Source organism: Gracilinanus agilis, chromosome 4 (assembly GCF_016433145.1).
Source record: "Gracilinanus agilis isolate LMUSP501 chromosome 4, AgileGrace, whole genome shotgun sequence".
NCBI classification, from domain to species: Eukaryota; Metazoa; Chordata; class Mammalia; order Didelphimorphia; family Didelphidae; genus Gracilinanus; species Gracilinanus agilis.
In genome coordinates, this window is record NC_058133.1 from 519,126,695 (window position 1) to 519,149,150 (window position 22,456).

Genomic DNA, 22,456 nt, shown 5'->3' on the forward strand with positions numbered 1-22,456 from the left:
TGTGTGTGTGTGTGTGTGTGTGTGTGTGTGTGTGTGTGTGTGTGTGTGTTCACTAGACCCTCCCTTGGAGGGAGGAGCTATTATGATCAGCTCCATTTTACTGATGAGGAGACTGAGGCAGGCAGAGGGGAAGTGACTTTCCCAGGGGCCCACAGCTAGTGAGTGTCTGAATTGAGGTCCTCCCGACTCCAGGTGCCATTCACAGAGCTGCCTTTCCAGTGGGTATTCCGTAGCATGTCGCCCGCTACATTTGCTGCTCCTCAGAAAACATGGCTTGGTTGTTTTCAGTGCTGATGAAGGAGATTTGTTTCTTCTCCAATCTGTGTTGAAACGTGTGCCCTTTGGGCTTTTCACCTGTGTTTACATTTAGAAGAATGCCTCGCCCTGGCAGCGCCCGGCCAGCCCCGCCTCGAATCAAGCGACAGGACAGCGCCGAAGTCTTGGTTCCCGAGAGGTGAGCACTGGGGCCCCGGGACGGCTTGTAAGGAAAGGGCTCGTGGCACTCACGGTGCTGGGAAAGCGTCCATGCTTGTTGTTTCCTGGTGTTTGGGCAACTGGAGCAAATTACAACCCATTTTGTTTTCTGCATCTTTTGAGAATTCTTCTGACTCTCCGGATCATTCAAAACTGAACTTCACCGTCGTTTCCTTCTTCAGCGTGTCTGAGAATGCTGTGAATGCTGGCACGGAGGCCGGTCTAGCAGGGACTGCTTGTCTCTGGCTTCCTGCTTCCACCCCATCTTCAGTTATGTTCACAGGGGAGGCGACCAGGCAGGTGGACTCGAGCCAAAAAGGGAACCAAAATAGGACCTTTTACGGCAGACGCTCCTGAGCGCCTCGTGCCCCGACACAGTATTTAGAACATGAGTAAATCAAGTCAGCACCAAAGGGAAGTTCTCCTTCCTTGTTGGCTCTTCTGTAACTCGTGGGGTTTGGCTATTAGTTATTTCTTCCACAAGCCACCCTAGACTTAAGCTCATTTCACCATTTTAGAAATAACTCTTGGTTTTCTCTATGCCATTCAGCTCCCCATTGCCAAGTAGCAGGCTCAGTCATGCATGTCGTGATGTCCAGCTGAGGAAGAAGAGGTTGCTGGTGACCATGATAAGGGCCTTCTAAGGCCCTCCAGCATCTGCCATCTTTCTCATTGGCTGGTGTGTCTCCAGCTGGCGAGAAGCCCTTCCTTATATGTTGCCTTCACTGATAAATGGAGGATCCCATGACTTGGAGTCTTTGTTCTTCTTGAGTCAAATTCAGGACAAAATTCAGGGTCATCCCGTGACCTTGGCCACTCTGGAAAAACACCATTAGCCGCCCTCATTTTGTGTGAGGGCGTCACACCGAGGCAGGCATCCTCCGCCTGGAGGGATGTCCTGACTTCTAACCTTTGCCCGTGCCCCCAGGCTTCCTCCAGTGGCCGCAGAGGCTGTCATTGGCACAGATGTATGCGCAGAGCAAGTCGCATGGGGAAAATGGAGAAAGGATTCTGTCTTACTCATTTGATTGGCCTAGGATCCCCGTACAATTCCTTAGATGCCCATTTGTTACTTAGTGAGGCATTCTGGGTATGGTAGATTTGATTTTGTTTTCAAACCTAAATCAACTCTTCTATCCCCTATTTTATTCCCAAAAGGCTCTTTGTAGTAAGTCTCCTAGAAAAACTGAAAAGGAAGGCAAGGCTAATTCATGTTAAGTATGAAAGCACTCTGTAATCCTGCTGACTGAGCAGGAAAGCTCTCGGGGCTCATTAAGGCCACTCCACATTTCTATTGCTTCTGGTCAGCCTCTTTGCAAGGTATGCAACGTGGTAGTGGGGTACTGGTGGTAGTCACAGTAGCAGCACTTGACAGTTTGGGAAGCCGCATGCTTGTGTTGTCTCATTTGAACCTTACAACAAACCTATAACGTAGGTGCCTTTATCACTCTTGTTTTACAACTGAAGAAACTGAGGCAATAACTTGGGTAACTTGACCAAGGACACACAGCTAGTGAGTATCTAAAGTAGGGTTTGAACTCAGATTATTTCTGACTCCAGGTCCAATGCCCCCTCCCCCCAACTCCCAGTTGTAGACGTGATGTTATCTTGGAAATAAATATAATGGCCAAAACAAGAAGATTTAAGTGTGTTTTGAGGTCTAAAGATGGTTGATATCTCTGAGTCCATTTCCCAAATGGCGGCCGCCTCTTGGGGTCTTACTGGTGTGTCTCAGATGGCATTAGCTCAGAATCTGATCTCTTTGCCTTTCTAGAGGACTTTACAGATAGGATCTCAGCCTTTCCCTGGTATACTGTGGGGGCTTTTATTTTCCTCATTGGCCAGATGAAGAAACTGAAGCAGCTGAAGGGCCTTGTTCTCTTAAGTGTAACCGAAGTGGCCAGATTGGAACCGGAGGGATTTTTCTCAAGAAGAGAGTCGTTAAAATTGCCTCCAGATAACTTCTCGATATTTCATGTATCTTCAAGAGAACAGCTCATTTATTTATTAATTTTAATTTTTTTTTTTAGAAAAATTTTCCATGGTTACATGATTCATGTTTTTACTTTCCCCATCACTCCTTTTTCACTCCCCCCCCAATAGCTGATACACATTTCCACTGGCTTTAACATGTGTCATTGATCAAGACCTATTTCCAAATTGTTGATAGTTGCATTGGGGTGGTAGTTTCGAGTCTACATCCCCAATCATGTCCGCCTCAACCCATGTGTTCAAGCAGTTGCTTTTCTTCTGTGTTTCCACTCCTGCAGTTCTTCCTCTGAATGTGGGTAGCGTCTTTACCATAAATCCCCCAGGATTGTCCTGGTTCATTGCACTGCTGCTAGTACAGACGTCAGTTACATTTGATGGTGCTACAATGTATCAGTCTCTGTGTACAATGTTCTCCTGATTCTGCTCCTTTCACTCTGCATCAGTTACTGAAGGTCTTTCCAGTTCACATGGAATTCCTCCAGTTCTTTATTAGAACAGCTCATTTTAAATCCTAATTCAATTCCCTTTTCTCCCACATAGGACGGGGAGTGGTAAAATGGTCTCCAATGTGATTATTGATACCCAGAATTCCGATGATGAAGAAGACAGCCAGTTTGTGGTAGAGGCAGCCCCCCAGCTCTCTGAGATGCCAGAAATGGAAACGGTTTGTGAAGCCGATGCCTCAGCCCTTTTTTCTGTCCCTCTACCTTTCACAGTAGCACGGGGAGGATTTCCTCCTTTAGACATTATTCTTCACATATTAGACCAGGGTTTTTTCTAATTTTGGAATTCCTTTGGATGTTGTTCATTGTTACCATTTTTATCTTTGGGTTTCTCAGATGGGGCAAGGTGACCAAAAGGCAGCAAAACCTAACCTCCTTTGGCTTCCCTTTTTTGTCCAGGCACCAGCGGTCGAATTAGAAGAAGATGAGAAGCATGGTATGTTCCGACTTGTTTTCATTATTTCCTTACCTTAGTTTTTCAGAAGTTAAAGACTTAGCAACCACCAAGGGAACAGAGAAAATAATGAGTCAGACACATCCAATCAAGTTAGCAGACCCCCAAACCACAGAGAAGATAAAGCTCTTATGCCCTGATTCTCCCCCTCCCCACCTTCTTCCTCCCCTCCCCCCCACTCCATTTTTCTAATTTACTTGTATTTATAACTGGCCAATGCGTGATTTTTAAAGAGAAATTCACAACCTGCTTTTCCCTTTGACTCTTTTGGTCTGGGCAAATGGTGACTCTGGGCTATCCTGTCTCTGAAGGCAATCAGGATTTGTTCTTTGAAGGGTAGCCTTTGTGCTAGTCATTGATGAAGAGGATGATGACTCCTCAGGTTCTTGTCTGTAGCCCTGAACTTATGCTGGGCATTTCCAGGAGGGCCTTGTGAGGGAGTTAGCATGATCCCCTTTTACAGATGAAGAAACTGATGCTCTGAGACACTCCCACGGGCACATCGCTGCTCTTGAGGCTGTGGTATAGATGGAGGCTTCTCCCAATTCCAAGTCCAGGACTTATGACTGGTCCTGTTGCTCCTCTGCTGCGTATGGGTGTCTTTAGCCACCTTTGGACCAGAGGCCTAGGTCCGCCAGACTGTAGAAGAAATAGCATCGGGCTGGGAGTTCGGAAATCTGCCTTCTGGGTCCTGCTGCCTTTTTCTTTGATGGAGGCCAAGGCCTTTCATTTCCTCACCTATTAAAATGAAGTGGACCGATAGGTAGCAGCTTCTTGGGAAGAGGCCCACTGGAACCACAGTCTTTGCATCACCAGCACAGTGCCTTTTCCAGAGGAGGCTCTTCCAGCATGCACGTGCTGCTCTGTCGCGTGGGCTGTGTCTGAAGTCCTCTCTAGTGCTGCCATTCTGTGGCCATAAAATATTTCCTTCAGTGTGAGGAGCCAGCTCTAAGAAAGGGGTCAGAGTCTCTTCATTTTTCCTTAAAACTATAGCTCTTTTAGGGGCAAAATTTAGTTGAGGAACCCAGCCCCCACCCAGTCCCCAAGTCCAGAGCATGTGACTGTGATTGGACTGGGGCCTTTGGGAAGTAGCTTCTCTGTCCATCTTCCTGGTCACCTGCCCTTCGGATGAATAAGCATCTGGGCCGCAGCTCTCAGGAGGGTGGCTTTGAGGTCTTAGTAACTGGGAGGACGTTTTGGGGCTGGATGAGGCCATCAAGGCCCAGGAGAAGGCATTTCAGAGACAGGAATCGAGGCTGATGTGGAGATGCCCAACAGAAGGGAGAGTTTGTTCACCTAAGAGAGTTTTCTGGAAACACCTACGGGTTGTGCTGGGTCTCGTTGGACCATTTGAGGGCCACAAAACTCAGTCATTCCTCCAGCTTTTATTAAGCCCCTACTGTGTGTAATTCACTGCCAAGAACTGGAGGACAAACAAAGAAGTCATTCCAGCCGATGTGATTCAGCCAACCTTAAGGACTTGCCCTGTGCAAGGCACTCCACTCAGCTCTGAGGATACAAGGACTAAAGCAGAGAACGATCCCTGCCTTTTAAGAGCTTATTCTATGACAGAGAGACACAGACACGGACATGGAGATGGAGACAGAGAGAGAAAGAGGAAAGGGCAGACAGAGAGGCACAGAGATAGAGAGACACACACAAAGACAGAGACAGAGAGATGGAAAGAGGAGGAAAGGGCAGACCGAAACAAAGACAGAGACAGAGAGACACACAGAGACAGAGATAGAGATGGAGAGAGATGGAGAGAGAAGGAGGAAAGGGCAGACAGAGAGACAAAGGCAGGCTTTTGTCTAACAACTTTGAGCGATAGGACAAGAGGGCAGCTGAGCCCCTCTCCCTCCAGCCTGCCTCAGTTTCCGTGACCATAAAATGGGATTATAATAGCCCCCCTCTCCCAGGGCTGTGGGTACCGTGTGAGTGCTTATTCCCCATTAGTCAGTTCAGTAGGATTGAAGCTTTGAGAAAGACTAAGGCTGGATATGTGGATCCACAGAGATGGCAGTACTGATGAGGGGGGAAGGAAGTAAACCGAGGGGTGGAGAGGGATCAGAGTTACAAGGCAGAAGAGTAATGGGCAAAAAGGGTTAAGTGACTTGCCCAGGTTCATCCAGCTAGGAAGGGTCTGAGGCCAGATTTGAACCCAGGATCTTCTGCTTCTAGGTTTGGCTCTCCAATCCACTGAGCCACCCAACTGCCCCTGAAAATGAAACATTCCTAGATAATGGTGAGATCCAGTGGGTGCTAGATCATCTATCTGTGTGGCCAAGGTGGGATTCAGGTGGAGGAAGGTCAGGGGACTTAAGGAAACTGAGGAAAAGGAGATCGAGAAGTCTCCAGGTGGGTCCAGACATTCCCTAGATGATTCGGCGGCCATCAGCATGAACAAATGTTTGAACCCAGAGAAATGGTGCTCACCCAATGGATACAGAGAGGGAAGAGCAAAAGGCCCAAGCACTAGGGCCTCAAGGACATCCCCTGGCTGGGATCTGGGGGGGGGTATTCCTGGAGGACAGTGAGGGAGATGGATGGGGACCCAGTACAAGAAGACCTTGGGGAGCAGTGACAGTCCCATGGTCCAGTCTAGGCCTAACCTGCTGTCAGCAAGGAGAAATAGATTTAGAGCTCATGCGCAGGATTCCTTCTGCATTTTCTCTCTTGTCTCTATATGACATGCCTTGTGGAGAGAATGAGGTCCTGGGTGTTGGGAAGACTGGCTTCCAATTCTGCCTCCCACTCTTACTTGCTGAGTGGCTGTGCATAAGTCACATAACCTTCCTGAGCCTCAGTTTCTGCATATGTAAAATGTGGATAATAATACCTGTGATGATGCACGGAAAGGACTTTGCAGACTTTAAAACTCTCTAGGAATGTCCAGTGTTTTCATGATGGTCATTACAACGGAGGACTATTGATTTTCAACAGGTGGACTCGTAAAAAAAATCTTAGAGACCAAGAAAGATTATGAGAAACTTCAACAGGTCCCAAAGCCTACTGAGAAGGTAACGTAGTCATTGGTCATAAAACTGGGCTCTCGCAAAAATTGGGGAACTCTTCCGCTTTCCTCCCCTTAGGATGCTTTGGCTGTTTTCTCACTTGGGCATTCACACACCTTCCCTTCTCCAAATGGGTGGATTTAGGGGCCCTTCTGGGGCCCTGGTTCCCATGGGGCTTCAGGTGCTGGCCCACATCCTCATAGGAAAGACCAGGGCCAGACAGTGCCAGTATCTCTGTCACCTCCTCCCCCTCTTCCTCCGTGCTCAGCTCTACTCTGGAGTGGAATGAAACGCCTGTGAGTCAGGAGTGAGAAGCCAGGCCTCGTGTCTCTCCTCGTTGATGTACTGGCCAGCCAGTGCCCCCCGGCCTGGAGAGTGGGAGCGCTTGGGGATGGAGTCGGGGGGCAGCCCGCGGTGGAGCAGTCCAATGGCTCTGGCTAGACTCAGGCTGCCAAGCCAGCCCCTGGCCAGACGGACTCCTCAGCTCCCTCACCAGCGCCAAACACCGCTCTTTGTCCTCATTCGCTGGTCGTTCAGGCCACACTCCGATGGCCACGGGGCCACCCCATGGGCCAGACGTGACCTCGGAGTAGAATGGGCAGACAGGGTCAGTACTTCAGCAGGAGCTGAGATGAAGCACCCAAGCGTAGAGGACAGGCGGCTTGATCCGTACCACGTCCAGGCAGTGATCTCTGGGCGAGCAAGAACAGGATAGGACAGTTTGGAATCCCAGGAAGGAGTGGACACAAGTGCCCGGCCATCAGGGAAAGAGGATGGATACATTTTTCCACTTATGTAAAATAATCCAACTCATTTCTACGGTTGCCACCTACAGTCCTGTGTTTTTCCACATCCTTAGTTGTAACTAAGGAAACCGAGGTGAGAGAGTTAAAAAGTTATCTTTCTCCCTGAAAACCATCCCAGGGGCAGGGCAGGATTTGAACCCAGAGCCAGCTCTCTTTCCACAGCACAGTTGGAATTCTGAGCTTTCTGGGACCTGCTTTTCTTGAGTCCTGGATAGCTATCCATTATGAGTGTGCTGTGGCTCTCAGGGTCCCTGGTTCTGTTATTGGCCCCTCAGGCCCTGGAGTAACCCTCTAGGCTACTTCTAGGAGTTTCCCTTTGAAGGGAAGCAGACGGGTTTGCCTGAAAAGTAAGCCTGTGCTGGGCAGCCTGTTCTCTGCCTACTTTTCAATCAGTCCCTGCTCGGAGGTTTGACCGCGCCCCGGGCATAGCTTGTGGTGTGGCCTGGGCAGGGGCTGGGCCAAGGCTGGGGGAGCAGGGCCCAGTGGGAGGCCACTTAGACCCTGATGGAAAGCAGGCATCCCTCTCCCATACACGGGAAGGCGAGACGGAGCCGGCTCCATCACCATCACGAAACTCGGCCTCACCTGCTTGGCCTCCGCTTTCGTGGCCTCACTGCTTGGTCAGCCTCAGACTGAGCGCCAGCTTCTGGGCCCAGGCCTGTGCGCTGCGGCCTCTCCGGAGGTTCCCCACCTCTGCCTTTTACTATAGTTTTCTTGTATTCTGGGCGTACCACGGGTCAGTCTTTGAGGTTACGCTGGGAAAGTCCATTTCCTCAGGTCTCAGTTGGCTTGAATGAAGCACTCCAAAAGCACTTTGGGGATCAGCTCAACTTAAGGGTCCTCCTCCATCCTGCCAAAGCATTTCCTCTTCATTTTCAATTCAGATGGTCTGTGGCCTTTGCAGCAGGTGATGACCTTGTTCTGGGGGTCCCGTTTCTCCTGTCTTGTGGAACGGCCCTGGGAAGGCCTCATCAGGAATAACACTTTGGAATGCTTTTTTTCAGTGGAAAAGATTCCTTCAGTTGCCCCAGGTTGGTTCTCGTTTAGGTCGCCCCTGATTTTCTTTTCCCTTTGAGATGGTCTAAAATGGGAATTGCAGAAGACTTCTTTCCTCCTTTTTAATTTTCCTTTTTTTAAGCCCTTACCTTCCACCGTAGAAGGGTGAAGTGACTTGCCCAGGGTCACACAGCTAGGAAGTGTCTGAGTTTGAACCTGAGGCCCTGTCTCCAGTCCTGGCTCTATCCACTGAGCCACCCAGCTGCCCTCTTGGTTCTTCTTCCTACTCTTGCGCCCATTTGTGCTTGGTAATAGATTTCCTAAAACTTTTTATAGAATTGGGTTCCTTTGGGAGTCGCCTCATTCGTTCATTGTTGGTCTGGCCTGCAAACACCTTCTGTCTGTCCTGCCTGTTCATGCCCGTGCAGGGTTGATCTGTTTGGCAGACGCTCTGTGGACTCGGATCGGGACCCGGAGCAGCCTGGACCATTCAGGGGCCGTTGATGTCAGTGGCTTAGAGGACTCCCAGGAAACTCCTTCTGACGGCGCTGGCATCAGTGCCCAGGAAACTCCGGAGGCCCGTATGCCTTGCCCAGCCCCTGAGTGGCTATCGGAGGGGAGACTTGCACTCAGACCTTCCCAGCACTGGCTCCGGCTTCTGTCCCTAATGGGTTATTCAGGGCTGGAAATGGGAAAAGAGCGAACCCTCCCTTAACTGAATCAAACAGCTCTGGCCGTGGCTCTAAATCAGATGCTGGCTTGGAATGGGAAGGCCCAGGGGGTTAAGGTGGCCAGGCTGGGCAGACGGCCCGCCTGGGGGCCTCTACAGGTCTGCAAGATTACACTCGGTTAGCAAACAGAAAGCACCTGCTGGGTGCCGGATACAGTGCCCTGATCTGGGGTACAAAGGCAGATACGAACCAGCCCTTGGGGTGGCGTGTGCCCCCAGGAACAGGCAGGGGATCTAGGGGGGCCTTACAGGGGATCATGGTGTCGCAGCCAGGGAGCCCGGGGGACAGACAGAAGTGGGGGGGCATCTCAGATGGGAGGACACCAGTGTAGACATGCAGTGGCCTCTGAAGCTCTCAGGCAGAGCCAGAAAGTCTGGGGCACGGAGCATGCGAGGGGGCCAGGGGACACACGTCGTGTTAGAGGCAGCCAGTGGTGCAGGGGAGGGAGTGCTGGGCCTGGGACCAGAAAGATCTAGGTTCAAATCTGGCCTCAGACCCTTACTGTATCACCCTGGGCAAGTCACTTAACTTCTGCCTGCCTTAGTCTCCTCATCTATAAAATGGGGATAACAATAGCATCTGCCTCCCCGGCCAAAGGATCAAATGAGATAATGGTCATAACGCACTTTGATAGCTTGATGGACACTCCCTGATCACTGGGGCTCCCCTGCAGGGGAGGGCATCACGGGTCTACGCTTACTCCTTACCTCCCCCAAAAGTCAGTTCCTTGTCTGCTTAGACAGATCTGAGCCCAGGCTCTCTTGCTTGCCTGGTTGCTGTTCCTCAGTCTTGCCACAAGAGGTTACTGTTGAACCACTCTCAGAGAGCCTGGCGGAGGCCCCTGGGCTCCTCCTTCCTCTCCGTGTCTGGGAGTACTTTTCTGAGCATCTTGCCTTGGACTTGTCCCCTCTAACAGAGCTTCAGGCAAAATTAGTGAAGGCCAGAACCAAGGGAGGCCAGCAGGAAGGCCAAAGAAAGAGCCTTCAGACACCTCCTGGGCTGGGGATGGGGCTCCTGGCTCAGAGGAGGACCAGTGTCCCTGCTTGGACCCACACTGGGCCAGCCAGATGCCCCTCAGCCATGCTGCTTTCATGGGCTCTGGAGCCGAGTGTGGGGCTTCCAAATGAGCAACTGGAGATGGACAGGCCCAGGAGGAAAGCAAAGAAAACCCCCTTTTTCTTAGCACATAGTGTTAGTGCCAGGAAGAGCCCAGACCGTCACTGAAGAGGGTGGTCAGAAGCTCTTGGCTCAGGCTGTCTGAGGAGAGAAGTTCTCATTTCAATTCTCCTTCTTTTTTTTTTTTTTTTAATTTTTATTTTATGGTTGTAATGGAAGAATGCTGAAATAACCCCCAGGTTAGTGTGAGGGGCATTTTCTCAAGGTGTCTTGGGTTCTCAGGATCACAGGGAACCTTGGGAGGGGGGGCTGTGCTATATTTAGTCCATCTTTAACCCCAACCAGAAGCCCCACCAATGACATTCTTGACAAGTGGCCGTACCCAGCCAGCCTCCCCTCTGATTCCACTTAGAGTCAGCACAGATTAAAAAGGAGTTTTCCCAGTATTCAGCCTCAATTTACCTCATAACATAGACCCATTTTTTTCCTAGCCCTTGGCTTTGCAGCCAGAGAGGGCAAGTTTCATCCTTCTTCTAAGTAACAGCCCTTCAAATATTTGAAGACTGGAAATTTTCCCCTCCCTCCCAAACAGTCTTCTCTTTGGGGTAAACATCCCCAATTCTTCCAGTTCATCCTTGAATGGCATGCTTTTGAGGTCCTTCAGCACCCTGGGCCTTTGCTCTCCAGGTTGTCAGGTGTCCTTAAGATAGAATTCCTGTAACAAATGCCAGGACTCTAGATGGGCCTGATCAGGGCACAGTATTTAGGCTGTGACTCAACTGATACATTATTTGCTTGAGGGGCAGGGGTATTGCCATCTTGCCGTTGACTGATGCTGAGAGGGTAGCCCACCAGAGTGTCCACGAGTGCCATTGGCCAGCCATCCCACAATCCCTTAGACCAACAAATGGGATCTGTGGAAGCCCAATGGAAGACTGCTTATTTGCCTCAGATTACATTTTAGTTGATTGGATCCACTATTCTACCTGCTGGGGCTATCATCTATTAGAGCAGTGATGGGCAAACTTTTAAAAACTTTTTAAAGAGGGGGCCAAAGGAAAGGAAAAAACTTTAGGTGGACCAATATAGTTATATCTAGCCACGGGGGAAGGGGTAGCTGCTGTGAGGAGGTTCCTTTGATTTGAGGTGGAGGCTGCGGCAGCCGGATAGAACATTTGCATCTGGCCCGTGGGCCGTAGTTTGCCCATCACTGAGCTAGAGTGTCTTCTTTCCCTTCTAGCATCCTGGCTTGTGCAGAACTGACAGGACTCTAACCCAGGCCCTGCTCCTTCCTCTCTGATTGTGGCCGGGCATTAAGCCTCACCTGACCTGGGTTTTCTCATTTTCAAATGGAAAGGAATTGGATTAGTTGGCTCCCATGTCCCCTCCTCACCAAATCCATGAAAATGAATGGACTGCTAGAAACACTGTCTTTCTTTAGTAGACTCCAACTAGCCATGAGACAAAGAGAAAATGGGCTCATGTGGAGCGAGAATAATTTTAGGTTCAACGGAAAAATTACTTCTGGCTAGATTAGACATTGTGAAAAGACATTTATCTATATCCTTTTAAAAGCAGGCTGAGCCATTCCCTGTTTTACATGGGTTCAAGGCCCTTTTCCCCTGGAGTGAGGGGCTGGTCTTCTCCCAGGATGGTGACTCCATGATCCCCCTCTTCCGTGTCTGGGGGATAAGTGTGATGGCAGAGGCCTAAAAAGCCACCCTCTTAATGAGGCAGCATTTCTGCCTCTTGCTCTTCTAGAATGAATAGGTCAGGCAGTCCCCCGTGGGCTCCCCTCACCATCCTGTGGACGTGCCAAGCCAGAACAAGCATCTTTGGCCACTAGGCCCCATGAGGCGTGATCTCCCCCATTTGAATAGAAGCCCCTCGCGGGCACATCGGGATCTCTGTTCCTGGTGCTAAATGTAGGACTTGCTTGGCACCAAGTAAGTGGTTTCCCAACCTTTCGTTAATTCATGAGATTTTCATACTCGGGAGTAAAGATGGCCTCACAAAGGATTCATTTCTGTACACGTTCTCTAGGTACTTGGGTTTCTAATAGCTGCATTGCTCTATGGGGCCGCGCGTCATCCAGGCACATTCTCACAGGGAGGAGCAGAGATCTACGTTCTAAGTGAGGCCAGCGGCCAAGTTAGGACTTCGGCCTTTTTGCTGATGGCCTTGCTTTTCTTCATTTAGGCTCAGGCCATTTTTTGCACACTTGGTGCCACATTAGAATCTTGCGTAATGTAAGGATTAAAAACGATAAAGGCTGATATTATGAAGAAAAGTAATATTTTAATTAAAGCCATGTTAGTAGAATAAATTAGACCATGTGCCTGGCTAAGATCCATTCAAACTGCCTGCCAGTCCATACCTTCTATCCCCGTTAGCTGCTTTGTATGAAAGAGAAGTCAAGCCTCATCTCCCCATTTAAGTCACGCTCTACGTTGGTTCACGTTGGTTGACGTCACCACGTCCAAAACCGGAAACCCATTGGATCACAGAAATTGTAGTCTCAAAGTCCCCCACATGTCCACAGGAAGTTTGTCATATATCTACATATCTTGAGGATCAAATGAGCCCCCAATACCTCTGGAACTCCAGAACTTATTTAAATAGCACAATAATTGGTGTCTGGGCTCGTGATACCACATCAGCAGGGACTATGGACCAACGACATAATCCTCTGTCTCTGACCGGCATCCCATCTCATTTCCTAAATTCAGTTCAGAGAGGCTCCCTGCTGCATTGGCCTTGGGAGTACAAGGACAGGGAGCTGGGCCCAGAGCTAGCCAGCTGAGAGGAGGGGGCTGCGTAACTTTTAGGAAACTGCCCTGGGCTTCTGTTGACCCCTCGAGAAATCTGATTGAAAGTCTCCCAAAGGGCAGTGGAGAGGGATAGGCCTGGCAGGAGCAGGATTCACGATGACCTCACTTAAGAATTGTTCAGAAACTGTTTAATATGTCATTGGGGGATAGGAGAGGAGAAAGACAGGGATAGAGGGGTGCATTGAAAGGGGGACAGATCAAGACAGAGGGGTGCTAAGTCAGAGAGAAAAGTTGGGGGAAGTATAGAGATGATGGACCATGGCAGAGGAGCTGTAGTGGCTTATTTGATCTTGGTTCCAGAGCTGGGAGAGGAGTGATGGTGATGAGGCCAAGGGTGTGTGCAACGGCGAGGCCTCTGGGACCGAGGTGGCCAGGAGGAAAGAGAAGCATGGCCCGAGCCTGCCAAATATGGTGGGGGGAGCGCCGGGGGCTCTGGGTTCCACAAGTACGAAGTGTCTGTTCTGTGTAAAATGTCCTCCAAGGTGCTCAGAGACTCATGAGTGGAGACCCATGGGTAAAGCATAGTCCTGTTCTTCTGGACATTCACCTTCTAGTAGGCTTATCAAGATGGCAATGATTGATCTTATTGAGTGCATGATCCAAGAGCTCCTGGCAGATCAGGGCAGGTTTCCTGGAGGCAGTGGCTATTGAGCTGGGTCTCGAAGAGTGGAGAGGATTTTCTGGGGTCTGGGAGAGGAGGGAAGAGGAGATTCTTGGCTTTAGGAAGGGCACAAGGGCCAGGCACATTGCCCAGGACTTAGGGTCCCTGCTTGCTTTGGAAATCCTATTGGGTAACCTAGTTAGCAAGTATACAGTTCTGATATTTGTGGTGCTTTCAGTTGTTTCAGTCACGTCTGACTCTTGGTGACCCCAATGGGGTTTCCTTGGCAGATGGGGTCACAAAGACTCAGACGTGAATGCAACAATCGAACAACAGCAGTGGCGGAGATACCAGAGTGGTTGGCCATTTCCTTGTCCAGCTCATTTTACAGATGGTGAAACTGAGTCACACAGGGTGTCACACAGCTAGTGAGTGTCTGAAGCCAGATTTGAGCCTTCCCGACTCCATGCCCAGCACTCCATCCTTTGTAGCCGACGCAGTTCTGCAGTAGATCACGAGATGTTTAAGGTAGCCACAGGGTGCCTTATTCTCTTCGGACTCTCCCATCGCCCAGCCCTGTACTTCACAGGAGTGAAAATGGCCCTCCCAGAAACTTCCTCGGAAGTCGCTAAATAGCGGCGTTGCTATAGGACTGTGTGCCTGAGTCACCAACATGGCAACCAGGAGCTTGTTCTGGAGGAAAGCAGCTTGCGGCAGAGACGACTCCAAGTTGCATTGTGTCCTCGCCGTGTTCTCACGAACTCGAGCTAGTGGCGTGCCCGGCCAGTCCCTGCCCGCAGGAAGCCGCAGTTTTCCAGTGGTGTCTCCCAAGAATCTGTCTAATACAAGGTCAGCTCGGAATACCAGGAAGAAAGGAGAAATCATTTCAGACTGGGGAAGGGAGGAAAACCTCAGGAAAGCAGTGGAAGGAGGGGATGGCTCCGTTTATTTTTAAACAGGAAAAGACGTGTTTGCATTAACTGTAATACACAGTTGCCTCTTGATAAATGCTTGCTGTTAACAGAATAAAAATCTGGAGGAAACAAGAACAAGAAAGTCCAATAAAAAGTGCCTCTAGTTCTTTGAAACTGAGAAAAGGCTCCGCGCTTCCACCTATAAAGAATATAGTCAGCCAGGTGAAGTGGTCTCGCTCATTCCAGAAGCTCTAGAGAGAGAGAAGAAAGCAGACACATGTGGGTCATCTCTCCAAGCTCAGGCGCACTTTGTTCCTTTCTGTTCTGTGGGACTCGTGCCCTCTGCGACCTTAGACCCAGCCCCAGAGTGTCTCAGAAGTACGTCCCGTCTGGCCCGGCGCTCCTCCTGCTTCCTCACAGAACATGGTGGGGCTCAGATGGGGCGGGTCACCCACGAGTGCCGATGACCGGAGGCTGATGATGAAGCCACGGCACATCTGGCCCCTTTGCCTTTCTCTGTGGCTCCTCCAGTTCCACCTACAAACGCTCTAGAAGCGTTCTGGCTTCCTGGGATCTCATGCCAAGTTCTCTGCGGGCTCATTTCTACTCGACTCACTTGCTATTGCGAGAGAGCAGCGGCCCTCTCCCCGGGTCCTGCGGATGAGCCATCGTCCCTCTGGCCGCCATTTTCCGTTTTACAAGTATATTGTGTTTTGTGGTTCGGGTGATTTCAGGGCTCTGGGCCTCCTCATTGGACATCCTTTTACTTCTCCAAGAAATGATGACCTCGGAGTTGCTGGGTTTTGTTTCAAGTAGCTTGTTTAAAGGGATCAGTGTGGGCTGTTGCACTCATGCTGCGTCTTCCCATCTTCATCCTCCCTTCGCATTTGAGACGGTGCTGAGCACCGTGCAGCCTCTGGGACCTGACTGCTCCCTCTGCACCAGGACAAAGACTGGGACTGGCGGCGTTTTATCTTGGCTACAGGGCTCCCTCTCCTGATGCAGGATGGCCCCTTCTCTGTGCCTTAGAAGCTGGCGAAATGGGCTCAAGCGCACGGAAAGGAAATGACTCGAGCCAAGTCACCGGCAGGCCTTGACCCCTTCTTTTCCTGGTCTTGCGACTAGCTCTCTGTCTGCTGTTCCACACTGCCTCTTAGCAAGAAGAGCCAGCCGTAATGTGTGCGAGAGAAGTTCCTGACCTCCTCAGTGGCCAGGGAGGGCTGAATCGGCACCCAGAGCAGCTCGGAGCACTTTACAGACGAATCTCGGGCCAGGATCCCATTCTTTTGCACGTGTCTTGACCTCCCCCCGGCCAGGTTTTCCCGGCTCCCCGCTCTTCTAAATGTCTTAGACAGCAGGCTGTCTGCCACTCACTGAACCGTAATGGGACGGGAGGCCGCGGCCAGGCGTTCTCTCAGGCTCTGTGGAGGCCTCCCAGGGCCTGGTCTGAGAACTCTTAGCATTGCCAGCGACCCTCCCCCCTTCCTCCTGGATCACCCAATCGCAAAGTAAGAAGCCTCCCGCTCTGAGAGTCGTCAACAGGCCACAAGGGAAAGGTTTAGCCCTAAAGAGGGGCTGGGGAAATACCTCCCGGGCCGACTTCCCTTTCAGGCAGAAATCGTGTCCGTCTGCAGCGTTAGCTGGGCTGTTCCAAGGGAGATGGCGCGGCATCGGGAGCAGGCGGTGGGCTGAGCTTGGACCTGGGCACCGTTTCTCACTGCTGGGTGACGTTGGGCAGCTCACGTTGCCTCTGTCTCATCTCCAGAATGAGGTGGTTGGCCTCGATGACCTCCAGCGTCTCTCGGTTCCCGTGACGCTTTCATCCTTGCTCGTGAAGTCCCAGGGCACTGTGAGGTACGATGGGGCTTGTGAAAAGCAGATTTTATCTCCACTTATTTGGAGAATGTGTTGAGAACTCTGTGTGCGTGTGTGTGTGTGTGTGTGTGTGTGTGCGTGCGCGTGCATGTGCGTGCGTGTGTGTGTGTGTGTGTGTGTGTGTGCGTGTGCGTGTGTGTGTGTGTGTGTGTGTGTGTGTATGTGTGTCGGGGCTAATTGGAGCTGGTGGCCAGGGATGTCACAATCCTCGGTGCAGGACTCCTTCTTCCAGAGCCAGCATTGGTTAGAGCTTTATTAGAGGCCTGCATTTCATTTTAGGCCCCACGAGTGACACATAAAATGGAAAACTGAGTGCCCGGCCAGAGGAGGGCAATAAAAATGATGAAGGGTTTTGGAAACAGCCCCTCCGAAGAGAGGTCAGTGAAGCCCCTGGAGCTCCCTTTATTTAGTCTAGAGAAGACAGGCCAGGGGCTTATGGTGGGGCCGAGGGGGGCTACTCTCAGAGCACCAGGGGAGGAGTCACTTAATAACAGCCTTCAACTTGACAGGAAAGGATCTCCTAGGAACCACCGTTTTTATGACTGGTTTTGCCAAAGACTTATAAGACAAGGAAGAACTGCACTAACTGGGATTAAGCTAGGAATTTGGCCTAGAAATGACTTTTTTTCCCCCTAAGAATTAGTAGGTGCTAAGATCCAGTTTTTTTTTTAAACCCTGACCTCCTCTCTCAGAGTCAGTACTCTGTGTATTAGTTCCTAGGCAGAAAAATAGCAAGAGGTAGGCCATGGGGGTTAAGTGATTTGCCCGGGATTACACAACCAGGAAGTTTCTGAGGCCAGATTTGAACCCAGGACTTCCTGTCTCCAGGCCTGGCTCTGGAACCACTGAGCTGCCTGGCTGCCCCTCTCTAAGATCCAATTTCAAAGACTGTTCCTGAGTCTCCACTTAAGATTTCAAACTTAATGCACATCTAGCTTGATCCTGAAACAGGCCTGGCATGGGTGGATGCCCTTGGTAGATGCTGTCGACTCACAGGTGCCATGAAGATGGGAGGGGAAAGAGGAGCCAACATATATTGCTTCCTCCTTTTCATTCTTCCTTCAGGGCCAAACCCAAGTCTCACGCTCTTCACCACTCATTCGGTGCCCCTTGGTTCTTCCTTTTTGGAACTTCCTCAAGCACTCACAATCTGAACCATTCACTGTCCCTTTCTGGGTGCAAAGCCAGCCCTGGTAGGGGGAAGGAGGGAGAGAGGTTGGGCTTGGAATCCATGGAAACGGGCCGCGTGACTGATGTTCATGGAAGGCTCGGGTCTAAGTGGGCTCTTGGTGACTGGCGGTTAGGGAGAGCTGGGCCACAAGCTTTCCTCCTCTCCTCTCCCCGCCCCATCCTTCCTAAAGCCTGGCTCTGGGGGGTCCCGAGGGACACAGCAGTCGTGCAGGCTTAGGGGGCTCCCCCCTTGTCACAGGGCTCGTTGGGCTGCTTGTCTCCTCCCTCCAAAGTCCAGCCCTCTTGCCCACTTGATTGGATGAACAAACAAACGAATTCATGAATGTTGTATCCCGCGGCCTGTCACCTGCCGGTGCCTGAGATTGAACCTGATTTTGCTCCTGAACCTTGTTTTCTAAGACTGTAGTAGTGGCACCGTGAGGTAGTGGCCAGTCAGTTTTGTTCAGTGGGCAAAGGAACTTGGTGAGCCGAGAGAACTTCTCCTGAGAGCTTTCTAGAGTCCTCGGAGCCCCGCAGGTTGAATGTGATGACTTGATGGTGGTCCCTTGGCTTTGTACACGTCAGTCACGAGTCTCCATTTTAGTGTGCAAGTCAGTGCCTCGTTTCGTCTCACCTCGTATTGGCTTTACACCACTCTGGGCATCAGGAGTGAGAGAAGCCTGGGGCAGGGCTTAGGAACTGGAGAACCCGGAAAGCCTCTTGCCTCAGTGTGTGAGAGGACATTTTGAGAGTTCCAAACCAGAAAGAAACATTCAGTAAAAATATTTATTTAGCCGTTCAAAAGCACCATTGTTTCTCTCTAGACACGAAAACTTCAAACTGGGCCAGTGTAAGAACCGATGAGGCTTTGATTCAGTCTTTTATAAACAAATCAAGTCAATCACCAGTTGGTTTTGCTTTACACGCACATGCTCACACACGTGTGAGCACACTCACTTTTTCTAAACTAGAGTTAAAGTAGGTTTAGCCATGAATTGCAGCTTCAGAATTATTGGTGTGGTTAGAAAGGCAACTTCTCTAAACAGATGACCAAACCTTTGGAAGGATGGGTCAGACCTGCAGGTCGAACAAGCAGATGGCCTAAAAATATACCCACCACCTTTGCTCTTTTTTTTTTTTTTAAGATTTTTTATTTAATTACTTTGGAATATTTTCCCATGGTTCCATGATTCATGTTCTTTCCCTCCCTTCCTCTCACCCCCCTCCCATAGCCAATGCACAATTCCACTGGGTCTTATATGTGTCGTTGATCAAGACCTTTTTCCATATTATTGGTATTTGCACGAGGGTGCTCATTTTGAGTCAATATCCCTAATTATATCCCCATCCTCCCCTGTGATCAGGCAGTTGTTTTTCTTCTGTGTTTCCACTCCCACAGTTCTTCCTCTGAATTTGAATAGCGTTCTTTCTCATAGCTGTCTTGGATCATTGCATTGTTGCTAGTAGAGAAGTCCATCGCAATCGATTTTACCACCGCCTTTGCTCTTGATTAGCCATCTTCATCCTCACCAGACTTCCTAAATTGATTTGGTTGGACTTTGACCTTGACATCCCCAGATGCTGAGGGCTACCCTGCTGTCTGCTCCGTGTTCTCCCTCGGGGTGGGAAATGCATATTTCATTTTGAATGAGGGATCTTCAACTTCTTTTCTAACATTCTTTATCTGAACAATCTTATGCTTTTTAAACTCTTGCTTTCTAGTTCATAAAATAGTTTTCATAAAAGGTAGTTTTGAAGTCAAGACTTAGTTTATTCCTGAAGCATATGCTTCGTTATTATTGATCTTTTTTGCTTCCAACAATGGTAAACTTTAAATGGTAGATATTTATTTTTCAATAATAGACAGTGTCACTCGATATCATTTTCATATGAGTAGTTGAGTCATTTTGTAAGTGCTCACCTTCCATCTTGGAATCAATACTGAATATTAGTTCTAAGGCAGAAGAGCGGTAAGGGCGAGGCAATTGGGATTAAGTGACTTGTCTAGGGTCACACAGCTAGGAAGTATCTGAGGTCAGATTCGAACTTGGACCTCCCATCTTTAGGCTTGGCTATCTCTCCACTGCGTCACCCAGCCACCCCTAAGTCACTGCTTTTTAATAAATCATGGTCATAGTTGAAGGGAATTTGAGAGGACATCTAGGGTTTGGTAGAAGCCTAGCCTAAGGAAGATCCCCCTCTATTTCCTACCCCGTCAGTAGCTTCCCTCCTTTGCTTGAAGACCTGCCCGGAGGGGGAAGCCACAGAGCCCCCAAAGCACACCAGTCCTTGTGCCATAACATGAATTTGGGGCCCTGATTGGCCACCCCTGGGCAGATCCTGGAGCATTAATGCATCTGGTCTATATCCAGCATTTCATTTTCTGCAAACGCCCCGATCCTACAGACAGAACGTGAGGGCCTTGAGAGCACGCATTGGCCACCTAGTGGCATTGGTTGGTTGGCTTTACCTAACATGAGGTGCCCAGAAAGAAGCACAACATCCCAGGCTTGATTAAAACCCTGGAAGACTCGGACTGGGCAGCTGTATCCCCTCCCCCCCCCCCGTGTCCTCGGCCTCCCATAAGAAGGTCACTCCTGTTCCTAAAGTGCTTGGAGGTTTGCAGAACACCTGGCTTTAGGCCCCAGGAAGGGCCAGCTCAGAGCAGATGATCCCATCTTATAGAAGGCCAATGACCACATTGCTGAGTGGGTGCTGGAGGCAGGACTGGAACCCCATTCTCTCTCCTGACACCATGCCTGTGCTCCGTCCTTTATCTGTGTTTGCTGCCAAGGGGAGCTCGTGGGCCCTGGTGGAAAGTGTATCGACACAAACAGAGTGAGATATGATTGGCCTTTGAGGTGTGCGTCATTTGGAATGAGTCTCCTGGTTTCCAGGCTATTCAAATGCCCTGTCTTCTCCTAACCAAAATATAGGCTTGGGAGTCATGACTTGAGTTCAAATCCTGCCCCAAACCCTTCCTACTTGGGTCACTTTAGGCAAGTCCCTTCATCTCTTGCCTTGGTTTCCTCATCTGTAAAATGGAGATAACAGCCCCTTTCCCTCTCAAGATTGTTGTGACATAAATGCTAGCAATTATTCCTTTTGTCACCCAACAAGGGGAGAGATTGTGATCTTCTGGGTGTCTGCTAGATGCTGGAGATAATAGACAAAAAAACAACCAGTCTCTTCCTTCTACGAGCTTCTATTCTACAGGGATTCACAGGGTCCATGTGTAAGGACAGGACAAAAGAAAATTAAGGCGAGAGATGGCCTTAGAGACCAGTGAATAAGGGAAGGCTTCCTGGAAGAGGCATCCTCTAAACTGACCCTTAAGGAAGTCCCAGAAGTCCAAGCAGTGGAGATAAGGCAAGGGCATTTGATTGTGTTACTTCTTGGATTAAATGAGGAAGATGGTGGCTGTGTTTGGTGTAGAGGCCCAGAATGGACAGGGAGCTTGGAGCCTGATTGTGTGCGCCAGCATTTTATTGACGAAGCAACGGGGAGCCAAGGATACTGTGAAGTTGTTCAGTATTATGTTCAGCCATGTGGAGCTGAAGAAGGGGGAAATCGGAGACTTGAGAAACCACTTTAGCCATGACAAAAGCCTTGACCTGGCTAGGGTGGCACCTGCAGAAAGGAGCTCTGCCCCTTGTTGTCCTGGCCAGACTCCCCTCCTGTGGGGCCCCCTCAATAGCTTTGCTCTTACTTTAGTCATTATGATTCTGCCATCCTCCTTTCCTCTCACCTGACCCATCCTTGGCCACCCAGTGGCAGGGCCCCCTCCTCCGTGAGGCTTCCACGGCAGCTCCTGCCCACAGAGCCTTCATAGAAGGCTCTCCTTTCACTATAACCAGCTCAGTATCATTGCAGGGAGGGAAATGATGTGCTTTGGAAAAGGGCTCAGCTTTGGTTTTCATGGATAATGCTCCAGAGCTGGCCTTGGTTCTGCTTTGTAAGCTGGGCGCAGCTGGGAGGATGTGCCATTCACCAGAGCTCCATCAATCAGGTCCTATTTTCAATGCTCGGTATAAGCCTGCTGTTTAGAAGAACCTTTTGTGTGGTTCACCCTTGGAACAGCAAATCACCCCCTTCCTTTACCTTTTTTCTTAAAAATCTCTTTTTTTCAGACACTGATTTTTTTAGATGCAGAGGACATTCCTTTTAGCAAGTCTCTGGGAGTTTTAAGTTAGCAATTCAGCCCATAATAGAGCACCTGCTTCTAGAAGAGAGCGGGCTGGCTGAAGGACAAAAGAGGCAGGCAAGGGGCTCTTTGTCACCTTTTATCTCAAGAAGCAGGAATGCCGAAATTTGATGAAATAAACAAAAATCTTCGCCTCCACTAATGCTGATTTCTTTGGCTCCCGATTCCTTATTAAATAAATTGTAAGTTGTAAAATCATGGCAAGTGCAAATGCTGACATTTTTAGGGACTGTGTGTGTGTGTGTGTGTGTGTGTGTGTGTGTGTGTGTGTGTGTGTGGCAACCTGTGAGGAGGGCTTGGTATTAAAAAGAAGTAAATCTTCAACTGAAAAAGCTTAGAAGTATTTTCCTGAACTATATATCAGTGAACTTCATCAGTGAGCCAGAGGCTGCTCAAATGCTTTTGGCTGCAGAGCCCACTGCCAGAAAACCCAGCTGAGTAAACAACCCACAGCTGGCACAGAAAAGAAAAGAAAGCAGGTAGGAGAACAGGAGGGGACCAGAGGGGACGGCTGCTTGTCCCTGGGAGGTGCCCACAGACTCTGGCACCTCGGGATTTATACAGCTTGGGGAAGCTCTCTGGGGGAGGGCATCAAGTCAAAGGGTTCCTGGCTTCCTGGCATTTATTATTCTATGGGAGAGTTTCAGAAGCTCTGAAAGCACTCACAGCCCTTCAAAGGCAAGAGTTTGGAAGTCCAGACTGCAGCGGGCATGCGTGTGTGTGTGTGTGTGTGTGTGTGTGTGTGTGTGTGTGTGTGTGTGTGTGAGAGAGAGAG

At 49.8% G+C, this 22,456-nt stretch overlaps 1 protein-coding gene across 4 annotated transcripts in view; it reads left to right on the plus strand.

The window, feature by feature from the left end:
• TRAF3IP1 (TRAF3 interacting protein 1) overlaps nt 1-22,456 on the plus strand; it is an 81,105-nt gene that overhangs the window by 47,054 nt on the left and 11,595 nt on the right. For 3 of the 4 annotated variants that reach the window (XM_044673373.1, XM_044673375.1, XM_044673376.1), the window contains 4 exons: nt 371-454; nt 3,007-3,130; nt 3,369-3,405; nt 6,367-6,443. In XM_044673373.1, the coding sequence (XP_044529308.1) occupies nt 371-454; nt 3,007-3,130; nt 3,369-3,405; nt 6,367-6,443 (322 nt within the window). The remainder of the gene's footprint in view (nt 1-370; nt 455-3,006; nt 3,131-3,368; nt 3,406-6,366; nt 6,444-22,456) is intronic. The other variant, XM_044673374.1, reaches the window with a different exon arrangement.